General features: G+C 33.8%; 1 protein-coding gene across 1 annotated transcript; it reads left to right on the top strand.

Moving 5' to 3' along the window:
• The first annotated feature begins 13,778 nt into the window (after positions 1 to 13,778).
• On the top strand, positions 13,779 to 23,794 carry LOC104902813 (puromycin-sensitive aminopeptidase). The gene is made up of 27 exons (XM_057391944.1): positions 13,779 to 13,937; positions 16,511 to 16,653; positions 16,740 to 16,815; positions 16,898 to 16,977; positions 17,177 to 17,290; positions 17,402 to 17,476; positions 17,572 to 17,679; positions 17,778 to 17,990; positions 18,073 to 18,134; positions 18,246 to 18,273; positions 18,369 to 18,455; positions 18,553 to 18,578; positions 18,685 to 18,748; positions 18,843 to 18,923; positions 19,258 to 19,305; positions 19,838 to 19,894; positions 19,982 to 20,091; positions 20,185 to 20,265; positions 20,365 to 20,548; positions 20,799 to 20,947; positions 21,044 to 21,182; positions 21,695 to 21,841; positions 21,943 to 22,024; positions 22,456 to 22,631; positions 22,867 to 23,094; positions 23,322 to 23,393; positions 23,484 to 23,794. Exons 2-27 carry the CDS (start codon positions 16,591 to 16,593, stop codon positions 23,562 to 23,564), a joined length of 2,631 nt encoding a protein of 876 aa, XP_057247927.1. The 5' UTR covers positions 13,779 to 13,937; positions 16,511 to 16,590; the 3' UTR covers positions 23,565 to 23,794.
• The last annotated feature ends 1,581 nt before the right edge of the window (positions 23,795 to 25,375 follow it).

Below are 25,375 nucleotides of genomic sequence, written 5' to 3'. Positions count from 1 at the left end.
TAGCGGTAAGTAATTAAATAGTAACGTAGCAAAGAAATTTAAAGTCCAAAACATAATTGCAAATTGCAAATCTTGAATGGAAATATACGTAGTTTAATACAATTTCTCTAAAATTGAACGTATAATTTGGAGGAGGACCTTGGTCAAATCTTAAACTTCCCGACTTCTTGATATATAAGTACTTTTGGGCCATACATTTGAATTAAGTGGGAAAAGATAAGAAAATTTCAATATCAAAAGCATGAAAAAATTACATAAAATAACATATATATGATTAGGGGTAGCATGGCGAGTTCTTAACAAAGACGATTGAAAGGTAAAACAATTATCAATATCAAACGTAATTAATCAATTTGATCGGGTAATATTGTGTTTCAAAAGAATTTAATCATCTTTAATTTTAGTATATCTATACAAGTTGCATTTATATAAGTATAAATATTAAATCATATTGAGTTATGAAATCCTACTAGATACATTTTATAATACGATCGTTATTATTATTAATTAATATCCTAATTGCAAAGTAAATAAAGAATAGAGTGAAGAAAACTTACAATAGCGATAAATGTAACTAGTATTAGCACAAAAGATGGCTTGTAATAACTCATGTTGATTGAAATTAATTAAGTAAAATATAGTTGGAAGCTAGAGGGAAAGTTTATGAGAGATGAGAGATTGAGATCGATAAGAGTAAGACCCTGTTTCTTTCAATTTATAAGCAAAGCCATTCAATTCAGTTCAGTTCAGAATCATTCAGTTCAGTTCAGTTCAAAACCATGCAGTTCAGTTCAAAACGCAAAAATTATTATTAAATTCTATCTCTAAAAGTCAATTCAGTACGGAACCATTCAGTTCAGTTCAGAACCATTCAGTTCAGTTCAGTACAGTACATGACTCCATTTAGTTCAGTTCAGTATTGGGCTCCATTCAGTTCAAGAAAACAGGGCCTAAGTAGTGTTTAATTTGTTGAGAGTAATTAAAAGGGCACTATTTATAGTGGAGTAGTAAAAAAAGCCACTAATTAAGTAGAGTAGTAAAAGGCTGCTATTTATAGTGATGTACGTGAGTGAGTTCCGTATTAAACATGTCTTTCATCCATCACACTTTGTAGGCATCACATGATATCATCCTAATTTGTAATTAGTTTGGCCTATTTTTTTTTTTTTTTTTTGGAATCATGACAATTTGGCCTACTTTAATTGAACAAAAATACACTCCCTCAACAACAAAGTAGATGGCAATGCATTGAGCAAGATACCAACACGCTAGTTCAATTCCTTATTTAACATGGCGATGCAGGAGCTGGGAGCAAGATACCAACTGATAACCAACGCACTAGTTCAATTCCTTATTATAAATAGTGGTCTTTTACTACTCTACTCAATTAATGGCCACTAATTAAGTGGAGTAGTAAAAAAAGCCACTTATTAAGTGGAGTAGTAACAAAAATTATTTAAAAAGATTGTCTATTTTTAATATAAAAATAGATATTATTAAAAATAGATATAGTCACTAAATGGATTAAATTAGTCACGGGAAGAAATTAACCTAGTCACTATTAGGTTTATTCTTTTTTTAATATTCTTACCATTGCTTAATTTTAATTTAAAAATATAGGCGGTCTCTCACAAGACAAACTCGAATAGTAAAAGGCCACAATTTATAGTGGTGTATGTAAGTGAGTTCCATATCAAACATGTTCATCGATGCTATTTTGACAATGATATCTGAATACACTTTTCATCGGTACCATTTTAACTTTTTTTACATTGTAGGCCATATATTATAATAATTTGCATGCTATTTTGACAATGATATCTGAATACATTTTTCATCGGTACCATTTTAACTTTTCTTACATTGTAGGCCATATATTATAATAATTCAAATATTTATACCATTTCTAAGGTATTTAATGCTATGACCAAAATGTATCTCTCTACGCCTCCGAATGGGTGATAAAGTGTATACAAATCAAATCATTGATGTGCAACATGTCTTGATAATACATAGGCAAAAATTGGCATATAACTTTCCAAATTTACATTATAGGGAATGAGGGATCAACAATTCATAAAACAGTAATAAAATGTATTATGTACATAAGATTTTTTTTTAATTTGTATAATTTCAAAATTATCATTATTGACCCTGTTTTTTTCAACTTATTTTGCTTATGTAATTTTATTTGAACTTAACTAAATCTATCTAAGAACTAATCTAAACTTATTACATCTTGCTAGTCCTTATTAGACCATTATGAACTTCTATAAAATTATTTTGTGAGTAATAACATATTGGCGCAATAACATATGAACCTATAAGTTATATCTTAGACTCATGGTATGACATATGTTTGGTATTTAATCAAAGATGAAAGATCTTCTCCCCTCAAAAAGATGAAAGATCTTCTATTGATCATAGTAGCAATGATGACTCCCAAATATATCAATAGTATCATGTGAATTGTAGCATTAACCGTGGGTGTATAGCAAGACTTTGAAGGAGAAAATCAGGCCCTTTTTGGATATTAATATTTTAAAAAAATAACATACCCATCTATCAACAACTACATCTACAAACTAAACAATGTATCTCCACCATTGTTCTTATACATGAAATAGAATACCATTATAATTTTGTATGGACAAAGAGGACATAAATCATAAGAATAAAACGTGGAGATGAAACACTGCAATAAGAATTTTGTGGAAAGATATAATATTTATCTTTAGAAGAATGCATGACATTTATATACAACTTCTATAGGAATACAAAATTACCTACACAATAGCACAATACCTATGTAAACTTGAATCACCGAAATGTCTTTAAGCCCTATCTCTCAACCCCGTATATATAGCATATAAACTTGTAGTAGTAGATTAATCAATCCCTAAATTAAAGTCGTGATAGTTGATAAATGTGACAATAATATTTATTTAATTCATATTATATGGAATATTAGTAATATATACTAACTATATTGAATATAGTAATTACATAAGAACAATCAATTTTAATAAATGTTAAAGAAGAAATAGAAGGGGAACAAAAAAACGGCAAAAAAGGAGTTGAAAAGGGAAAGAAAGAAAGAAAGAGGAAAAAGATTATTAGATGAAGAAATGTGGAAACAAAAATTACAGTACTCCATAGTTAGCACTTGACAAAGGGAAAAAAAGAGAGAATAAAGAAAACAAAAAAGAAAATTATAAAATGAAGATAAGAAACCCCCACCCAAATTCTCAAAACACATTAGATTTAATATTCTATGGTACAATTGTCTTTCTTTGTCTTCGCTGCAACATTGCTTGGCTCGCCATCGCAGCATCTCATCATCATCATCAGCGCCATCATCATCATCCATCATCGTCGATCATCATCATCCATCTTGACCATCTGATTATTTTCGAAATTAATTCCTTTCCATATTGATATAATATTGACATATCCAAAAGTTAATTTAATAAAAAAATCAAAAGATGGCAAAAAGTGAAAAGTAACCTAAATTAAGTAGATTTGAAAAATTGCCATTGTGATTGTTTTACTTAAATCATCTTCAATCATGGATGAAATTCACCATTTATACATGATTATAGGGAGAATATTATGTAATCATGTGGAGATTGATATGTACATGTACATGTACATGTGGCGTTTGAAGAATGAATTAACGACATATAATAAATTAACGACGCTTATGAATTACGAAATCTATGGAGATTAATATCTACTTTATAATTATTTAGTATATATAATATTTTTAGTGTTAGTTTTGGTCAATTAATTATAAAAAATAATAATTAGTGAGTGCTAAACATAACCCAACTTTGCTATAAGCTCATTTCCCAATCGTTTAAACCATTTTCCTTCCTCATACTCTCATTTTTCACCCGTCAAAAGCTACACTCAATTTTCACCTATCAAAAATAACACTCACTATTCTTACATTCATAATTAAATCAAATCAAGTTTTATGATAAATTAGATTTCTTAAGATAATAATGCACTAAATATGACAAAATAATTATTAAACTTATAATAGGATGATTTTGGTTGTTTGCACTTAACAGTATCTCAATGACATGATGAGTGAGGCATATATTAGTCATTAGAAAATCCGATCAATCTTATTTATACGTTTGCAAAAATCGTTGTTTGTATATACTTGTTATATATGTGAATACATATGTAGGATACAAAACTTCCTTGTTTTTGCCTTTTTATATTCATGAAACAAAAAGATTAATTATATGTCGGATTTTGCTTAGAGCATGATTTCTTATGACCAACTGGACGTAGACTCAAATGTTATGTCGTATGTCGGTCTTCATAATGTAATTTATAGTTATCATGTAAGGCCATATTTTCTAACTCCCACTAGGGGAAAAAAAGGGAAGGGCTGCGGTGCAATGGCTGCGTTTTTTGAAAAACGCAACCTTTAATAGTGAAGGGTTGCGGTTAGCCAAAAAACTGCAGCCCTTCGTATACCCTTTTAGTGAAGGGTTGCGGTCAATGCAAAAACCGCAGCCCTTTTAGTGAAGGGTTGTGGTTAGCCGAAAACCGCAGCCCTATAAGTAATAAAGGGTTGTGGTACTTGGGCTAACCGCAGACCTTTATGGGCTTTTCTTTAAATTTTATTTGAAAGGAAGGAAAAGTGGGCTTAAAATGTTAAGCAGGTAGGGTTATTTCTCACAATCTCTTCACTCATTCTCTCTGCTTTTCGACCTTCACGCTTCTCTCTCTCCTCTCATCTTCACGCCTCAGCTTCTCTCATCCTCTCTCTTAACCTAACGGCGTCGACCGTTCGACAAGATATCAATGACGTCGACCGTTCGACAAGATATCAACGACGTCGACCGGCAGTTCCCCAGATGCAAACATCGACCGTCGGTTCACGAATTTGGGCATCAAGACTTTATAGTTCCTGGAAGGGATGGAATTGGGAGAATTGTTGTTTTCGCACCCAGAAGATATTTGAACTTCATTCTGCCAAATTTCAGGTACTCTTTCTTTCTTCTTTTTCCTTTTTTTTCAAATAAATTTGGAATCAGTGTGATCTCCTCATTGGCAAAGACAATTCCACCAATCTCTCTCCTCTTTTCTTCGATTCTCTCTCCTTAAATTCTAATCTCTCTTTTCGCTCTCGTTTCCTTCTCTTTGATACTTCTAATGCGTATGGTCTCTCTGGCCTCCTCGTTCTCCCGCAATCCTTCGGGTTTGTTGGGTTTATTGTGACGTGTCGTTATCTTCCGTAAGCTTAGGAATAAAAGAGACTTGTTCTCTATTATTTACTTGGTCATTGTTTCTGTTTGCGTACAAGTAGCCTCATGGATGTTAGTAGAGTCGTGTCTTTAGTTGTCGTTTGTTTCAGTTATTTGCTTCAGTACTTGTATTTCTGTAAAAGCGCATTGAGGCGAGATGAATGCAATCATATCATTTCAGTGTAGTTTTGTGTTGTCTCTAAAACCTACGATTACATTTGGTATCAGAGCAAACACAAATCAAAGTGATCAAAAGAGAGAAAAATGAGTGAGGACAAAACGCTTACCAAGATCCCTCATTTCGATGGTCACTACGATCATTGGAGTGAATTGATGGAGAATCTCTTGCGAGCCAAGGGACTGTGGAGTTTAGTAGAAGAGGGTTTCACCGAGCCAGCAGCAGGAATCGAGACAACTGCAGCGCAGCAGAAGAGTCTTGAGGAGCTCAAGATGAAGGATCATCAAGTCAAGCACTACCTGTTCCAGGCAACCGATCGAGTTGTGTTTGAACAGATCTTGGATCGCAAAACATCCAAGATTGTTTGGGATTCATTGAAAGGAAAATTCGGAGGAAATGAAAGAGTGAAGCGATCTCTTCTTCAAACCTTGAGGAGAGACTTTGAGGTTCTCATCATGAAAAACGATGAGAGTATTGATGATTACTTCAGGAGAGTAATGACGGTTTCTGACCAGATGAGAAGCAATGGGGAAGACATGCCAGATTCGAAGATCGTTGAGAAGATACTTCGAACTCTAACAGACAAATTCATGTACGTGGTTGTGTATATTGAGGAGTCCAAAGACACAAGGAGCATGACGATCGATGAACTGCAGAGTTCCTTGTCTGTACATGAGAAGAAGTTTAAGAAGAAGAAGTTCAAGCACTCAATGTGGGAGGAAGAGGCAGAGGATCCTACAGAGGTCGTGGAAGGGGCAGGGGGCTTTCTTTCAATAAGGCAACGATTAAATGCTTCAACTGTCACAAACTTGGACATTTTCAATACGAATGTCCAAACTGGAACAATGGAGCACACTTTGCAGAGCTTGAAGAAAAGAATGAAGTTCTTCTCATGGCATATGTCGAACTTCATGGAACCAGAAGAAAAGATGTTTGGTTTGTGGATTCTGGATGCTCAAACCACATGTGTGGAGAGAGAGACATGTTCTCAAGCTTGGATACTGCTTTTACACATAACGTCAAGCTCGGAGACAATCACAAGCTGATGGTTGGTGGCAAAGGAGTGGTGAAGATAACGCTTGGGGGAGTAAGCTATGTAATCAATGATGTGTATTACGTACCTGAATTGAAGAACAACCTGCTGAGCGTTGGACAACTCCAAGAGAAGGGTTTGGACGTATTGTTCAAGGGAGGAGAACAGAGAACCTGTCGCATATTTCATCCTTCAAGAGGAAAGATAGCAGAGTTGGTCATGAGTGCTAACCGTATGTTCGTCTTGATGGGTGAGGTGGATGACAAGACAAAGGAGGAAAAATGTCTGCAGATCGATGTGGCTCATAAAGAAGAGGTATGGCATCATCGCTACGGACATCTCAGCCACAAAGGTCTCTCAACTCTGTGTAAGAAAGAAATGGTAACCGATTTACCAGACATTGGACAAGTAAAAATCAGTTGCGAGGCGTGCATCAAAGGCAAACATCATCGTGTTCCTTTCCAAAAGCAGAGCAAGTGGAGATCAACCAGAAACTTCAACTCATTCACTCTGATCTATGTGGTCCGGTCAATCCACCATCAAACAGCTAGAAGAGGTACTTGATAACCTTTATCGATGATTTCTCACGAAAAACATGGATCTATTTTGTGTTAGAGAAATCAGAGGCTTTTCACACCTTCAAAGAGTTCAAAGCACTCGTAAAGAAGCAATCTGGAAACTTTATCAAGTGTCTAAGAACAGACAGAGGAGGAGAGTACAACTCTACCGAGTTCAAGGAGTTTTGCAAGGAACATGGAATCAAGCAACAGCTGACCACTGCCTATACTCCACAGCAAAATCGCATTGCTGAACGCAAAAAAAGAACCATTATAAACATGGTGAGAGCTGTCTTATTGGAGAAGGTAATACCAAAAAGTTTGAGGCAGATGCAGTACAATGGGCTAATCATGTTCTTAATCGATCTCCCACCATGATTGTGAAAGACATGACTCCAGAAGAAGCATGGAGCGGAAACAAGCCATCGATTGAGCATTTCAGAATCTTTGGGTGCATAGGATATGTTCATGTTCTTGATGTCAAACGAACCAAGCTTGATGACAAAAGCGTGAAGTGTGTCATGATTGGTTACAGCAATGAGTCAAAAGCATACAAGATGTTTGATCCTATTGAGAAGAAAGCTCATATAAGTAGAGATGTGATTTTCGAAGAAGAAAATAAGTGGGACTGGGATATCAGTTACTCAGACGAATAGAATGTGGAACTTGAGTGGGAAGAAGATTACGAGATTGAAGAAAATGAAAACGAAGGGGAAGAAGAAACTGAGACAGAAACTCCAGATACTGCCGATGCTCCCCTGAATGCTCCAGTCATTACTCAGACAACTCCAAAACCTGCAACTCAGACTGCAGCTACGACATCAACGATTGGGAGAACAAGAAAGCCACCTGTTTGGCCTAATGACTACATCACTGGAGAAGAACTCTCAGATATGGAAGAGGAAGCAAACATGGCAAGAGTCGAGTCAGAAGATCATATAGCGCTCATGATCATCACGGATCCAACAACTTTCGAAGAAGCAGCAAAGCAGTTAAAGTGGAAGAAAGCAATGGATACAGAGATTGACTCAATAAAGAAGAATGAAACGTGTTCACTCATTGAGCTTCCGAATGATGCCAAATCCATTGGAGTAAAGTGGAACTACAAAATAAAGCTGAATGAGATGGGAGAAGTAGACAAGTTCAAAGCCAGACTTGTCGTGAAAAGAGTATGGGTTAGACTACACGGAAGTGTTTGCTCCTGTGTCTAGGATGGACATCGTAAGGATGATCATTGCCTTGGCAGCTCAACGAGGATGAGGAATCTATCAACTTGATGTCAAATCAGCCTTTCTCCATGGTGAGCTCCAAGAAAATGTTTTTATCGAGTGACCACAAGGCTATGAGATCGCAGGGAAAGAGCACATGGTATACAAGTTGCACAAAGCTCTTTACGGTTTGAAGCAGGCACCCAGAGCTTGGTTTAGTCGCATTGAGGCTTATTTTATCAAGGAACGGTTCGAGAAAAGTTCTAATGAGCAAACACTCTTCATTAAGCGCAGAGGAGGTAAAATTCTCATCGTTAGTGTTTATATCGATGATCTGTTGTTTACTGGTGATGATGAGGAGCTACTAGATGAGTTTAAGCAGTCTATGAAAAAGGAATTTGATATGACGGGTCTGGGGAAGATGAGATACTTTCTCGGAATAGAAGTACTACAACAGGAGGATGGCATCTTCATCTGTCAAAGAAAGTATGCTGCAGAGGTGATCGAGAGGTTTGGAATGCAGAGCTCTAATTCTGTCAGCAACCCAATGGTTCCCGGGCAAAAGATTGTTCGTGATGAAGGAGGTGTGAAAGTTGATCCAACTCAGTATAAACAAATGGTGGGGAGTCTTATGTATCTTATTGCAACACGACCAGACTTAATGTTTGTAGTAAGTCTCATCTCTCGATTCATGGCAAATCCAACTCATCTCCACTTTGCTGCAGTGAAAAGAATTATAAGGTATTTGAAGGGAACGATGGAGCATAAAATTTGGTACAAAAGGGAAGGAGAAACTGGTCTTGTTGGATACACCGATAGTGACTATGCAGGGAATATCGATGACAGTAGGAGTACTTCTGGGTATGTGTTCTTAATGAGTGGAGGAGCAGTAGCCTGGTCTTCACGCAAACAGCCCATTGTGACACTATCCGCCACTGAAGCAGAATATGTTGCAGCAGCAACATGCGCTTGTCAAGTTGTTTGGATGGGAAGGGTTCTGAAGGAAATCGGTTATGAGCAAGAAGAAGAAATGATACTGCTATGCGATCGACAACACTTCAACCATCAAATTGAGCAAGAATGCAGTCTTGCACGGAAGGTCTAAGCATATCAGGGTTCGTTATCATTTTCTTCGTGAGTTAACTAATGAAGGTGTGGTATATTTTGTCTACTGCAATACTGAAGAACAGTTGGCTGATATCATGACTAAGCCATTGAAGATGGTGACATTTCAGAGGATTCGAGAAGCTTTTGGAATGCGTGTTCTGAACTGAGTACTGGAGAGAGTTCAGTTCAGGGGAGGGATTGTTGGGTTTATTGTGACGTGTCTTTATCTTCCGTAAGCTTAGGAATAAAAGAGACTTGTTCTCTGTTGTTTACTTGGTCATTGTTTCTGTTTGCGTAAAAGTAGCCTCATGGGTGTTAGTGGAGTCGTGTCTTTAGTTGCCGTTTGTTTCAGTTATTGCTTCAGTACTTGTATTTCTATAAAAGCGCATTGAGGCTAGATGAATACAATCAGATCATTTTAGTGCAGTTTTGTGTTGTCTCTAAAACCTACGATTACAGGGTTCGTCTTCTCTATATCATTTCTCTCTCTCATGTTTCTTTGTTTTGTTGTTGATTTTTTTTGTTTGATTTTTGATTTTTTAGGGCGATTTATTTGGAAGAGACGTTTTGTAGCTATATTAGTATTAATAATAGTTCCAGTTTCGAGGTTCGAGATATTGTTATTAAGGTCAGTCATTGCTTTTTTTGTTGTTGTTGTTAATTTTGTATACTTACAAATTTGATTTTGAGTGTAAAATGTTGCTGTTTTGTTGTTTGGTGATTGAATGAATGAATGTGATGATTGGTAAATTTTGCTATGATCGTATTGAAAATAACTCCAATTTCGAGGTTCAAGATACTTAGAAATTTGATTATGAGAGGTTAATGTTGCTGTTTTTTTTTTGTTGTTTGGTGATTGGTAAATGAATCAAATGATTGGTGATTTTTGTAATATGAAGTATGAATGTTGGATATTGTAAATGGATTGGAGTTCTCATTAAATTTATAATTTTGTCACAATGTGGTGGTTTTTAAGAATTTGTCGTTGGTTGTAGGCGGAAAGTCAAACTGAAAGGCAGAGAACTGCTATGAAATTTATATTTTGTCACAATGAAGTAGTTTTTGTTATTATATATAAATTTCAGTTTGTGATTTTGTTATAATTTTATCAGTTTGGAATTGATTTAATTGTGTCAATTTGACATAAAAATGCAAAAAAAAAAAAATTATTTATTATTTTTTTTGTGGTCCAAAAGGGCTGCGGTTTAGGCCTAAAATCACACCCTTACAAAACCGAAGGGCTGCGGTCAAAAACCGCAACCCTTCACTTTTACCGAAGGGCTGCTACAGGAAGGGCTGTTGGCCAAAAATGCAGCCCTTCCTCATTTTCCACTAGTGTCCAATAAAGTATCTAATAACTATATCTATATCATAACTCAGGAAAACAATTCTATGGTTTATAATCTGTATGTTTGCTTAACTATGTAGATTAATTATTGAGTTATTTCTTATGCTTGAGAATATTCTAAGTGAACTTTTAGTACAAAGATTATAAGGTACTCCCTCTGTATCTTTGGTGGTCGATAAGAAGCTAGAGAGAAATATTGTTTACTGCAAACGTTTTATAACAATTGCGCTTTGTGATGTTAACCAAGAAGAATTTAGATTATTTCATTGTCTTCCTTATAATAAGATCGATATTGTTTGGTTGAAATTTTAATTCATGGATATTCTAATTTCTTAGGAAATTAGATTTAGGTAAATTATTTGGGTAACATGATCATAGGAAGTTCTACTTCCCACAAAATGGAGAAAGTTGTTTACCTGACTCTCTAAGTAAGTAGAACTTTCCATGAAAAATCCAACATTCATATATGCTCAACAAAACAATAATCCAGTTCCTAAAAAATGAAGAAAAACATAGAAATTGCGTGCAAAAGAAAGTGATGTTTAACTTCCCAAATACAATCAAATAACTCCTTAAAATATCCCTAATTTTCTCCGTTTATACTATGAATATTTTTCATAAACAAACTATGAAAATTCTTTATAACTTCTCAGTTTCAATGGAGTTAATTTGTCTTACATTCGCTAAATTTATTAAAGTATCAAAAGATTTGTCATATTGATATTGGCATTAGTCACAAACTCACAATTGCTATAACAAACACATACTTCTCTCTCCTCAATTCTAAGAGATGCTCTAACATAATTATCAAAAAGACTTATAATATACCAACTATTCTATCTCCTCTCTCTTCTTCTCAGACCCCCCCCCCCTCACCATATTAGATTCGAAGCGTAATCAGAACTTGGACCAGTGTTGTCATGGTCGAACCCCCTCTATTTTTGATGCATGTTACATTTTTTCTTCCCTCATTTTCTGGGTTACGTTGCTGCATGAATATGTTCTACGTCCGATGCCGAGCTGCGAAGTAGACGCGTCGCAACTATGTTGTTAAGGTCCTTTTCTCTGATATTCGGTGCTGCCGTTAACACAACTTAAGACCTGTGCATTACAATATACCAACTGTTGTCTTGTTGCGCAATCTGTTAACCTCTTCATGAGCAACCAACCGGTGAGCATCTTTTAGGTTAGAGAATAAAAAAGCTCATGAGAATGTAAAGGCGAAAACATGAAAGAATGGGGTGACGGTGAGCATATTTATACTGCAAAACTGCACAAGTAATTACTGAATAGGTAGGGAATAATTTATTGTAGCAACCGAAGATGGAATTTTTCATTGATTTCGATCCATAAAATTGTAATTCGAATGGAAATGATTTTAATCCATAAAGATTCCTAGTTTTCAGCCATTCTAGTATAACCAAATCGCACGATTTTAGGCCATCATGAAGATATTGATTGACCTGAGCATCCTCAATTACGTATTACATATGGGAAACTTTATGTAAATTTCCTATAATTCAGCAATTCAATTTCAAATTGATCATAGAATCAATTAATATGGTAATTACATGATTTACTTCCTAAATCAAATTACAATATATGGTAATGAAATTAAAATATCAATCATGCATGATTTATGTCAATTAGGAAATTATTGATACCGAAAGTATAACAATATGGGAGTGAATAATTTTCGGCCAAATTTTAATGGAATTGGAGATATGAAAAACTGACCTTGCCTTATTTATTCTACAATTTACGCAAATCACCCATAATTACCTCAAATCACCCATAATTAAGGCACATAATTTCCGAAATCTTGTAAATTTCGGATTCACCCAAGGCCTATCCTACGTGGACACCATATATGATAGTTTTACATTGGTTTTGCTCTAAAATTGCTCAGTGAACATAAGCTTGCCACATACTCCCTCTGTTTTTTTTTATCTATCTTTCTTACTTGGAATCTTTGCACTATTCATATTCAGAGAGAATCTTCTAAATTTTTTTCAATTTATAAGAAAAAATATAGTCATGTGAGGTCTTCTTTGATTCGTCTCAATTAATACAATTATTGATATTCAACCGTTATAATTTAGTACAAATATTAATATTCAACCGTTATAATTTTTACTAATATATAATGAGAGATATTTAAGTTCAAATAGATGCATTGGGAGATGTGCACAGGAAAGTGAGAATGATAAAAAAAAACAGAGGGAGTAGAATTTAGGATTTTGCTTTAGATAATAATATGAATTTCCTATGATTCAGCAATTCAATTTCAAATTGATCATAGAATCAATTAATACGATAATTACATGATTTACTTCCTAAATCAAATTACAATATATGGTAATAAAATTAAAATATCAATCATGCATGATTTTATGTCAATTAGGAAATTATTGATACCGAAAGTATAACAATATGGGAGTGAATAACTTTCGGCCAAATTTTAATGGAATTGGAGATTTGAAAAACCGACCTTGCCTTATTTATTCTACAATTTACGCGAATCACCCATAATTACCTCAAATCACCCATAATTAAGGCACATAATTTCCGAAATCTTGTAAATTTCGAATTCACCCAAGGCCTATCCTACGTGGACACCATATATGATAGTTTTACATTGGTTTTGCTCTAAAATTGCTCAGTGAACATAAGCTTGCCACATACTCCCTCTGTTTTTTTTTATCTATCTTTCTTACTTGGAATCTTGGCACTATTCATATTCAGAGAGAATCTTCTAAATTTTTTTCAATTTATAAGAAAAAATATAGTCATGTGAGGTCTTCTTTGATTCGTCTCAATTAGTACAATTATTAATATTCAACCGTTATTTACTAATATATAATGAGAGATATTTAAGTTCAAAGAGGTACATTGGAGATATGCACAGGAAAGTGAGAATGAAAAAAAAAAAAGAGGGAGTAGAATTTAAGATTTTGCTTTAGATAATTATATGAATTTCCTATAATTCAGCAATTCAATTTCAAATTGATCATAGAATCAATTAATACGGTAATTACATGATTTACTACCTAAATCAAATTACAATATATGGTAATGAAATTAAAGCAAAACCCTCAATTTTCCTGTTATATGTATATATTCTTTAAAGCAAAACCCTCAATTTTCCTTATTCATCTCGTTGGGTGTTGCTCTATTAGAAAAGTATTCATCACTTTCCTCTGCTTGATAACTCCTTTCAATCTTCAATTATCTTTGAGGTAACTCTATTTTTTTTTCATTTTTATTCGTCAAATTAGTTTTTTCTGGTTGTTGAACATATCATAATTGTTATATCGTTCATGATTGATCGATTTGTTTGTTTTTATTCATTTCGTTATTTACGGAAGAATTGATTTGGGTGAGTTGGGTTGTTTTGTGATTGTGTGAAAGAGGGGAGGAATGGAGGCTTGATTTCTATTTTTGTTTTGTTTTTATTTTTTACTTTAAATGAAATAAATAAAAACCAAAATTCCAAATTAAAATATGGAAAAAATTGAACTTTTAACTGGTTATAGGTCATTTAACTTGTTTAAGGTAAAAAGTTTGTCTCATAAAAAATCAGCTACTTTTAAATTAAAACTAGTTAGTGGGCTCGGGCTATGCTTCGGGTAAGAAAATATTTCATTTATTAATATAATGCTTTATGATAATAACACTAAATACAACTTAGCCGAGTGGTTAAAACTTTACTTTATGTACTTGAGGTCTCGAAATCAAACCCTATACTATGCAATATCTTAATTTTTTGTTGTACATGGATTACATGAACTAAAACTCCCTAGGGAGAGCGTCACGTGGCACAGTTTCTTGTTTTCGCACGCCCTTTAATATATTTGTATAGATTAGGCAATCACAATATTAAAAAGAGAATTAGACTTAGTCACAAATAATCATAGATAGACTTTAAAATGGGAAGACCAAGCAAAAATTGGCTTATTTAAAAACAATTTTTCCTAAAATTTATTACATCTGGTCTAGCATGTATATATAAGTAATCTATTGTACAATTGATATGACAACAATAACCAAATAATTAAATTATTTTTGTAATTAAATATTAGTATACTAAGTTTTATTAAAATTAGCCTCTTTAAGTAGCTAAATATTGCTATTCAAAAAAAAAAAAAAAAGTAGCTAAATATTGTATATAACATAGACAATATACGTACCTTATGACAAGTACAATATAAAACAAAGATTATTGCATATATTGTGAATCAAACTATTAGGAACAATGGTTAAATATGATAAAATTAGCAAACAACATTTTCATATAATATGAATAAGTTTCAAAATCTATCATACACGTATCATCAATTATCATAGGAAATATGGAAAGAAAATTATTTTCATACTTGAACTGATTGGTGCTAAACTGAACTGATTGGTGTTGAACTGAACTGAACTAAATCATAGTAATTATTTTTTTAGTTTGTACAAGTATGGGAGATTAGGAGTTCGAATCCTCCATTCCCCAATTTGTATCATTTTTTCCCCTTACAACTCAATGTGAAAAAGGCCCAAATAATTTTATTTTTTTTTAATTTAATTTTCCCTTTTCTTTTTTTTCTTTTTTTCTCACGTGGTATTGCAACTCCCTTCTTTTAATTCTCTTCTTTTGTTTTGTTTTCTTTGATTCTTTTAATAATCTGTTTGTTGGTTTGGACCAATAAGCAAATGCGTACCAATGGGCCTTGCTCCATCTCTTTTCTTAGGCTAAAATAACTACATGAAATAAAATACTCTAATTAGTTGAAAATAATATTAATATTATTAATAATAAGTAACTGCTCAAAAGTATAAATTAAGAACTAAATTTGACAAGTTTATGAGAAGAAAGAAACAATATGATTTTATTAAGGTGTGTTTAATAATGAACGATGACTACAATATATATATATATATATATATATATACATATATATACATATACATATACATATATATACATATACATATACATATATACATATACATATACATATATATACATATACATATACATATATATACATATACATATACATATATATACATATACATATACATATATATATATATATATATATATATATAGGGTTGGGTTCTAGTGAGAACCCTCTTATGGTGAGAACCGTGAGAACCACTTAAAATAAGCAAAAACTTCCTAAAATGAGCAAAAAAAGTAACAAACGAGCAAAAATATAAAATGAGTAGAAAACATTAAGTTATCAAAAACGTAAAATGTACAAAAATGTAAAGAAGAAAAACGTAAAATGAGCATAAAAAAGTTCAATGAGAAAAAAAAGTAAAATGACCAAAACGTAAAATGAGCAAAAACGTTGATAAATGAGCACAAAGTTGTTAAATGAGCAAAACCATAAAATAAGTGAAACAAAAATTGAGCAAAAATGTTATGAAATGATCAAAATCTTCGTAAAATGAGGAAAAATGAGTGGTTTTCACGGTTCTCACCATAAGGGTGGTTCTCATATGAACTTAAACCTATATATATATATATACATATATATATAAGAGTACATAGAAATTTCTACCCGGAAACCATCTTCAAATTATATATTATTCGTAATACTTATCTGAGATAAATCATAAAAGATAATTAATATCCTAAAGATATTTATGATATCTTTAGTATCCTAAATAAGGGATTATATATGAAATTAGACATTTATCAATATCGTTTACGCGTTGTAATCTTGTTTCGTATAATTGTGTGATATTAATGTTGATACTCACATGTTTTTTCCCTCGCTTTCTTATATATTGTATTGTACAATTGTACTTGCTTCAGAGGAGTGAGCAAGTTATTAGAAGACTTATTTGTTCAGTTGCAAACTTGTAACTGAACCTTTATCGAAGCAAGAACAAGGGATGGATGTTCCAAAAGAATTTTTTTTGAAAGACTACAAGAAGCCGGCTTACTATTGCGATACTGTATGCATCTTTTGCTAACCCCATCTGCCATCTATGGTGAATTTTTCTAAGTTAGTTGCTGTTAACGCACTTATTTGTTGAATCAGGTGGAATTAAAATTTGTTTTGAATGAAGATAAGACCCATGTATACTCAAAAATTTATGTCGTCCGTGCTGATGAAGGTGTAATACTAAGTTAATGATCATTAATATTACTATGTATGCTTAATGACTTTATGCTTAACTCGTGTCTTCTCGTCATCAGCCTCTGGATCTTCTCCCCTAGTCTTGGATGGGAGTGATTTGAAGCTTATCTCTGTCAATGTTAATGGAAAACAGCTAAACGTATGTTATATATATTCATTTTATTTTTAATTTCGTCATCTTACTTGGTTTCAATGCTACATTTGGATATTCTATTGTGGTCTCTATTATGTACCCATAGAGACATAGGGTCCAGTCTTTTGAAATTTTCCTGGTGCAAAACTGATTGTTTCAACTTAATCTGATTTAGATACATTTTTGTACATTTGTGTTTGTTTAGGAGGGAGATTTTTACGTCGATTCTTGCCATCTGACACTTCCATCACCACCAACTGGTAAATTCACATTAGAAATTGTTACTGAGATATACCCTCAAGACAACGTGTCATTGGAGGTGAGGAATGCTCTATCTTGAAAATTGCACTCTTTATTTTAATTGGTAATTGCTCTTTTTAGTGTTAATGGTTTGTGATACATATCACTAACTAGCCATTTTTTGTTGCAGGGTTTATACAAATCTTCTGGAAATTTCTCCACTCAGTGCGAAGCAGAGGGTTTCCGGAAAATAACTTTCTTTCAGGTTGATTCATTTAGTCAATTTTTGAATAATGTGATAAAAAGGATGCTTTCTAGTCATATATTTTTATTGAAAGCACATCCTTTTGGTGTTGACAGGATCGTCCTGATATAATGGCAAAATACACCGTTCGTGTGGAAGCTGATAAAACCAAGTATCCTGTGTTACTGTCTAACGGAAATCTCATTGGTCAAGGGGACATTGAGGTGTGCTTTAAAAATTTAGGCATTGATGTATTCTGTGGACTGCAGCTAAGTTTCATTATAAACATTATGGTGTTCTAATAACTTATTAATTGTGACAGGGAGGCAGGCATTTTGCTCTTTGGGAAGACCCGTTCAAAAAGCCATCATATTTATTTGCCTTAGTTGCTGGGCAGTTAGAGAGTAGAGATGACACATTTGTTACTCGTTCTGGCCGCAAGGTCACTCTCAGGATCTACACTCCCTCGGAGGACTTGCCAAAGACGATACATGCCATGCATTCTCTTAAGGCAGCCATGAAGTGGGATGAGGACGTCAGTTCTCTATTATTCACCAATTCCTCTTTTGAAGCTCTTGGTTACATGTCATTTTGACATCTTTATTATTTCTGTACAGGTTTTCGGTTTGGAGTATGACTTGGACCTGTTTAATATTGTTGCTGTTCCAGACTTCAATATGTAAGATTTGTTTTTGAAATGAATGAATCACTTGCAGGTTCTTTCTCTTGGTTGTTTTGTTCTTTTAGTTTGGAATAAGACACTAAGCTGTTTTTTTAAAATGCTTTGTAGGGGAGCCATGGAGAACAAAAGTTTGAATGTATGCTTCTGGAGAATTTGGCCTTATACTTCAGTGCTTGACTGTGTTCGTGAAACAATTTAATTAGTGAAACTGAATATGCTTTTTCTTGGCAGATTTTCAATTCTAAGCTGGTTTTGGCATCTCCAGAAACTGCCACTGATGCAGATTATGCTGCTATTCTACGCGTTATTGGTCATGAGGTATGCTTCCACTAAACTTTACTAGTTAAATTGCTCTTTTTGAGTTTAGCTTGAACTAATTTATGGTGCTTTTGTGTTAATTGTTGTCTCAACTCAGTACTTCCACAACTGGACTGGTAATAGGTAAGTCTTTTCTTTTGAAACCTTGCTTTTACACAGATCTCAGTGCTTTGTAGATCTGTTTGCTGTTTGCACTTCTATCAATACTCTGACATAAAATCTTCTGCAGAGTAACATGCCGGGACTGGTTTCAGCTCAGCCTAAATGAAGGACTAACTGTCTTTCGTGATCAGGTATTTCTTTGGTGGATCATAAACAGTGTTTGTAGCTTGGAGAGCTGATTTCCTCTTTGTTTCTGTTGCTTATAAAATGTATATCGTCATTTAGGAATTTTCATCTGACATGGGAAGCCGTACTGTGAAGCGGATTGCTGATGTCTCAAAGCTCCGGAATTATCAATATGCTGAGGTTACCTTTTTATCTGACACTTAGAACCTGGATTGTTATCCTTACCTATAAAAAGTTGCAGGAAGAATACTTTCCAATTAGGGTCAATACGTTCCAATAAGTGTAATAGGTCCTTTTGCAACAAAAAGTGAGTTCACAAATAATCCTCTGCATATGTTAAGATAAGGGCCAACTAATTCATATAGATGAGAATAAGTTGAAAAGAACAAAGAATTAGACTCTTTGCTAATATCATGATTCAACAATTTTTTTATGATCTTCATCTGATGATTGATTCGATATGATTGTGGATGTATATTTCACCATATGAAGTGGTTTATCTCTCATTTCTCAGGATTCTGGCCCTATGGCTCATCCTGTGCAACCACATTCTTACATTAAGGTACGTGTTATTTCACTTTGACTCCCTTTATTCTGATAATTTTTGCTGAGCTAATGAATTTGCCTTTTGCCTTCTTTGTAGATAGAAACCTTGTGCACTGGTAATATTTAATTTGTTATGTTTCTGTAATACTGTTTTTTTTTTCTTTTTAAGCAAATGGCTCTTCTTGTTAATTGTTTCACTGATTTGCTTTTATGTGACCTTGTCCTTATATTGGAATCTGTTCTGGTAATTTCGGATTCATGGAAACTGTAGTCACGGTATGGCTTTGCATATATGTACTCTTTTCTTTTTTCAATAGTTTCTCATTTGCTGTTTTTCTAGTTTAGAGAATCCATTAAGCCTTTAGTTTTTAATTAATTTAATTATTTGAACATTACAGGTCTATGAGAAGGTGCGAACATTTTCATTTTGATATCCTCTCTTTAGAGTTTAGACAAAGATGAACATAGTTGAAGAAAACCTGGTAAAATTTACGTTAATGTAATTTTGATAAGATAAATTGTATTCTTTTCCTGCCTTTGTCCAACAGGGAGCAGAAGTAGTCCGGATGTATAAAACTTTACTGGGGAGCCAAGGATTTCGAAAGGTAAAAACGATTAATCAAGGTTAACTAGCTATTAGAAAAACATCATTGATATGTCTCTCTTTAAGTTTAACTTGCCTTCAATCTTAGGGTATGGATTTGTTTGTTGAGAGGCATGATGGACAAGCCGTAACTTGTGAAGATTTTTATGCTGCCATGAAGGATGCAAATAATGCAGATTTTGCAAATTTCATGCTTTGGTGCGTTTTTTGTATTTCCTGATAATTGGGTATCTGCTGCAACATATTTGTGATTGTTAAAGTATTTATGACCAAAGTTATCAATTGCAAAAGGTACTCGCAAGCTGGCACACCAGTTGTGAAAGTCACTTCATCTTATGATGCTGAGAAGCACACATTTGCATTGAAATTTAGGTACAGTCACTAATAGATTCTTTTCTGTTTTTCTCGTTACCACTATTGCTTTGCTGATCATTCTACTAATCTGATACCTTGGGTGGGACAAATTTTTAGCCAAGAGGTGCCACCAACTCCTGGCCAGCCTGTCAAAGAGCCCATGTTCATTCCAGTTGCAATGGGTTTACTAGATTCTCATGGCAAGGACATGCCCCTTTCGTTGGTTTTGCATGATGGCAAACTGGAGACACTTGCTGTTGGTGGTCAGGCTGTCCACACAACTGTTCTTCGAGTAACAAAGGTCTAGCTGATAGATTCTTACTCTTTGATAGCTTCCCTTTGTTATTCCTATAAAATTACAAGACAAAAATCGTCTTCTAATACCTTTTTCGTTACGATTTTTTCACAAGACCTGGCCTATCACTTTACAAGTGAATCTGTGATAAAAAGTTTATTTTATCTGAATTTATTGTTACAGTCACATATATTGATGCATCGTGTTTGTTATACAACATTGTTTTACGTTGAAGTTTGTTTTAAATACCTTGCAGAAGGAAGAAGAATTTGTGTTCTCTGAGGTATTTGAACAACCAGTTCCTTCTTTGTTAAGGGGCTTCAGCGCACCTGTTCGTCTCGAATCTGATCTGTCTGATAATGATATCTTTTTCCTCCTAGCCCATGATTCAGATGAATTCAACCGGTACATATATTTTTATGTATAGTATATCTACTTGTAATTATTCTCAAGCTTGATAAATAATGAATTTTATTTCACTACTACTACATTATGCTGCAGTTGGGAGGCCGGACAGATTCTGGCCAGAAAGTTGATGCTCAGCTTAGTTGCAGATTTCCAACAAAACAAGCCTCTACTTTTAAACGCTAAATTTGTTGAAGGGCTCAAAAGCATTCTCTGCGACAATAGTTTGGATAAAGTAAGAGACCCATTTGTTATACGTCCTCCGTTTTTTTTCACTCGCACCATTTTCCTTTTTTGGAAGTTGCAATATGCTTGCACCATTGCATTACCAATTTTTGTAATTGCACGTGATCACCATATTTTCTCTCCTACATATTGCTATTCAATTGCATATTTGGGGAGCAGAACACTCTCTTTCCTCCTTTCTTAATTCCTGTGCACCTCTTCAATGGTGTGAGTAAAAAAAAGCGGAGGAAGTATTATGTTAAACATTATGTAATTCTTCGGCATAATGAGTCTATGTTACTTCGACACCCTCATCTCCCTCAAAAATCGAGTATGGTATCGTGTCCGACACAACACGACACTTGGATACTTCTTTTTTAACTAGAAACTTGACTTTTTTTTACAAATTGACCGAGTCGGATACTTGGACACCCGTATCCGAGTAGACACCTAAACCGTGTCTGGGTAACATAGATGAGAAGTCATGTGCTGATGATGGTTCTGGTTTATCCCTCATGATAGGAATTCATCGTAAAGGCTATGACTCTCCCTGGTGTGGGGGAGATCATGGATATGATGGAAGTTGCAGACCCTGATGCTGTTCATGCAGTCCAAACTTTCATCAGGAAGGAGCTTGCTTTGCAGCTGAAAACTGACTTCCTCCGCACAGTATGTCATTCAAACATAGTTTAGTTATTTATATACACCATTTTCATAATTACCAAATTGAACCTTTTCTGGAATCTAACTGTTTTTTTATTGGATTACAGGTCCAAGAAAACAAGAGCTCTGAGCAATATGAATTTAACCACCTTAATATGGCTAGACGGGCACTAAAAAACATTTCACTTGGTTCGTTTGTAATTTATAACTTATGTTTAATCTGCTTTTGGATATGATTTAGGCTCCGTTTGGTAGGGCGTAAAACGTTTTTCCGGAAAACTGTTTTCCCCCATTTTCAGTTTTACATTGTTTGGTTGGCAAAAGAGTGTAAAACCATTTTCCATTGGGGTAAAATTACTCTCCCAATAATGGAAAACTGTTTTCCTTATCTCTCTTGTACATTTTTCTCACTACCTCCTTATTTTCCCTTTCATTTTCCTTTCATTTCATCATTTTCCTTACATGAAACCAAACAACAGAAAACTAATTTTGGAATTGTGTTTTCCATTGTAAATTGTTTTCCATGAAAATCATTTTACATTGAAAATGTTTTACGCCCTACCAAACGAAGCCTTAGGCTTTGGTTTGCTTATATGATATAATATTTGGACATACTGCAGCATATCTTGCATCACTTGAAGACCCAGAATGCACTGAGCTTGCACTGAATGAATACAGGACTGCAAGGAACATGACAGATCAATTTGCAGCTCTAGTAGCGATAACCCAGAACCCTGGTAAACATCATGACGAAGTTTTGGCTGACTTTTATAACAAGTGGCAGCATGACTATTTGGTAAGTTCCCTTTGTGCCCCTTCCCCTTCTAGGAAGTATGTCAAACTTTTAGAGTACTCTCTTCTCGAGTACTTGTTTTTTAATCTGACTGCCAATTTAAGTATATAAAATATTAATGTGAATTTCTTTTATATACTAGATTATTATGATGATATAAGCTGGAAATATTCAGTCTTTATATTACAAAAAATACTGACTATATATATATATGTATATTGTTCCTTTGTTTGAAAAGGTTGTCAACAAATGGTTTGCACTCCAAGCAATGTCAGACGTTCCTGGCAATGTCGAGAATGTTAAGAAGCTACTTGACCACCCGGCATTTGACCTTCGTAATCCAAACAAGGTCTACTCTTTGATTGGTGGATTTTGCGGGTCCCCTGTAAACTTTCATGCCAAAGATGGATCAGGATACAAATTCTTGGGAGAGTTCGTGGTCCAGCTAGACAAAACAAACCCTCAGGTTTTTGTTTTTCTCATTGCAATGAAGATTAATATTAGTATGCTTAAAAAAAGTTCACACCTTTCTTTGAATTTATTGGTTTTATTTATTTATTGGGAATTCAAATTAACTAATGGCCTGGGAGATGTTAGAACTAGAAAGCTATTATAAATAATGGTGTTTTATTATAAGCAGTTAGGGCATTGTTAAATCCACTTTAACCTTTTCAATCTTGTATTGCGCTTAAGGTGACTTCAAGGATGGTGTCCGCTTTCTCTGGATGGAGACGTTATGATGAAACCCGTCAAAACCTTGCAAAGGTAAATCAAATGAATTATGTCACCCTTTGGTTTTGCTATGGGTTGCATTTTGCCTGACGTGATTTTATATGTTGCATTTTCAAATATCAGGCACAGCTGGAAATGATTATGTCTACAAATGGAATATCTGAAAATGTTTTTGAGATTGTTTCCAAGAGTTTGGCAGCTTGATAATTTTAATCCTAGAATAGTGGTTGATGTTCTTTTACTACAAAACTAGCTTAGCCTCGTGCGCCGTGCGTTGCACGATATATATAATTGTTATTTTTTTTGGAAAAAATTGTACCCATAATCTCATTAAAATTTTGTTAAACTTCATTAAATTTTGAATAAAGCAATTGTTATTTAGTTTTAAAACTTAAATAATAACATTATATGTTAAAGGATGCATTTATTATAAAGCAAGTGTGTTTCTTTTCAAATAGTACTCCTTTTGTTTTTTTTAATATTTGTTATGGTTGGAATATTGGGTACAAGGAAAGAGAAACTTTGATTATGAAAAATCTTTAGGTTATAAAAGAAAAAACATAGTTATATGAGATCTTGTTAGATTTGTCTAATGTGTAGTTTTTAAATATCAAAATTTTGCAATTTTTTATAAAGTCTAGTGGAAAATATTAAGTTTTAAACAAGTGCATTGAAAACCGTGCAAAAAGTAAATGTAACAAACTTTTAAAAACGAAGGGAGTAGTATAGATTTTCCTTGTTCCTATACTCTCTACTTTCTGTTGGGATAAACTTCATACAAGTACGAGTTTTACACCATGATTTGAGCTCTAGCTAGAAAATTTTTGCTGTTTCGAAAAATAGTATTGGTTTTCTTCAAGGGCCACCTCAAAATAAACTTTTTCTAATGGTGGTTTGATTTGCATATGGTAAGGAATATATAATTATATATGGACTTTGATATGAAAATATACACGGTGAAGTTTGTCTAATTGCAAATACTTTTTTTTTGTAAAAATATGGAAAAATTGTGCATAACCACCTTGTGAAATACACTTTTTCAAAATAACTACTTTTTCTTTACTTTTTTTTTTAATAACCACCTTATCATTCCTATTTTATTTTAAATCACTACTTGTTAATGGTTTTGGCCCTAATAAGTTAGTTGTGGGGCCCACATCCGTAATTTTCCTTCCTTTGCCCTAATTCCCTATAACACTCCCTTTCTGTTCTGAATATTTTTTTTAATCAGTGCCATTTTTTAAATTATACATTCGTACTTAATTTAATAAATAAATTATTTTAAATTTTTTTTTTTTCAAATTATGAAAACTTCCTACAAAAGCATTTTCAGCTACCTTAACTTAGTACCTTTTGGGTGGGACAATCCCACACAAAAAACAAAAATTGGGAGCTGTTGAAAAATGTAGATCTTTTGATTTCTTGAGAAAGTAAATCTGCAAACAATAATCAATGGCATTGTCAAAACTTTAATGAAAATTTACTTAGCGATTCTCTTCCCACAAATTGCAATAAAAATGTAGATCTTTTGATTTCTTGAGAAAGTAAATCTGCAAACAATAATCAATGGCATTGTCAAGAGTCGGTGGTTCACGGGATTCTGCAATTCACACCAAGTATCGCATTTCGCATATGTTCTTCATCGATGCGAGAGCCGACTGCCATAATAGGCGAATATTTGATGGGGTTAAAAAACATTTTGGACATACTCAAGGGTCCTGAGATACGATGAGGGGTGATTTGGGTCGATTTCAAGGGCCATAATAGGCGAATGTGCCTAATCTTTCTTTTCTTCTTTTGGTGAGGTTGAGATGGCAACTATATCAAACCAAGTGATATGATTTCCCATTTAAAACATATCCATCCAACCAACAATCCACTATACAGGGTGTTTTGGATCAATTTGAAGTGACATAACTTGCGAATTTACCTACTCTTTCTTTCTCATCTTTGGTGTTATTGAGATCCCACCTATATTGAATCGAGTGATAGGACTTTCCATGTACAACTATGCA

The sequence above is a fragment of the Beta vulgaris genome, chromosome 9 (genome assembly GCF_026745355.1).
Source record: "Beta vulgaris subsp. vulgaris cultivar EL10 chromosome 9, EL10.2, whole genome shotgun sequence".
In the NCBI taxonomy this organism is placed as follows: Eukaryota; Viridiplantae; Streptophyta; class Magnoliopsida; order Caryophyllales; family Amaranthaceae; genus Beta; species Beta vulgaris.
Note: the sequence above shows the minus strand (reverse complement) of the source record. Positions and strands in the feature narration are given on the sequence as shown.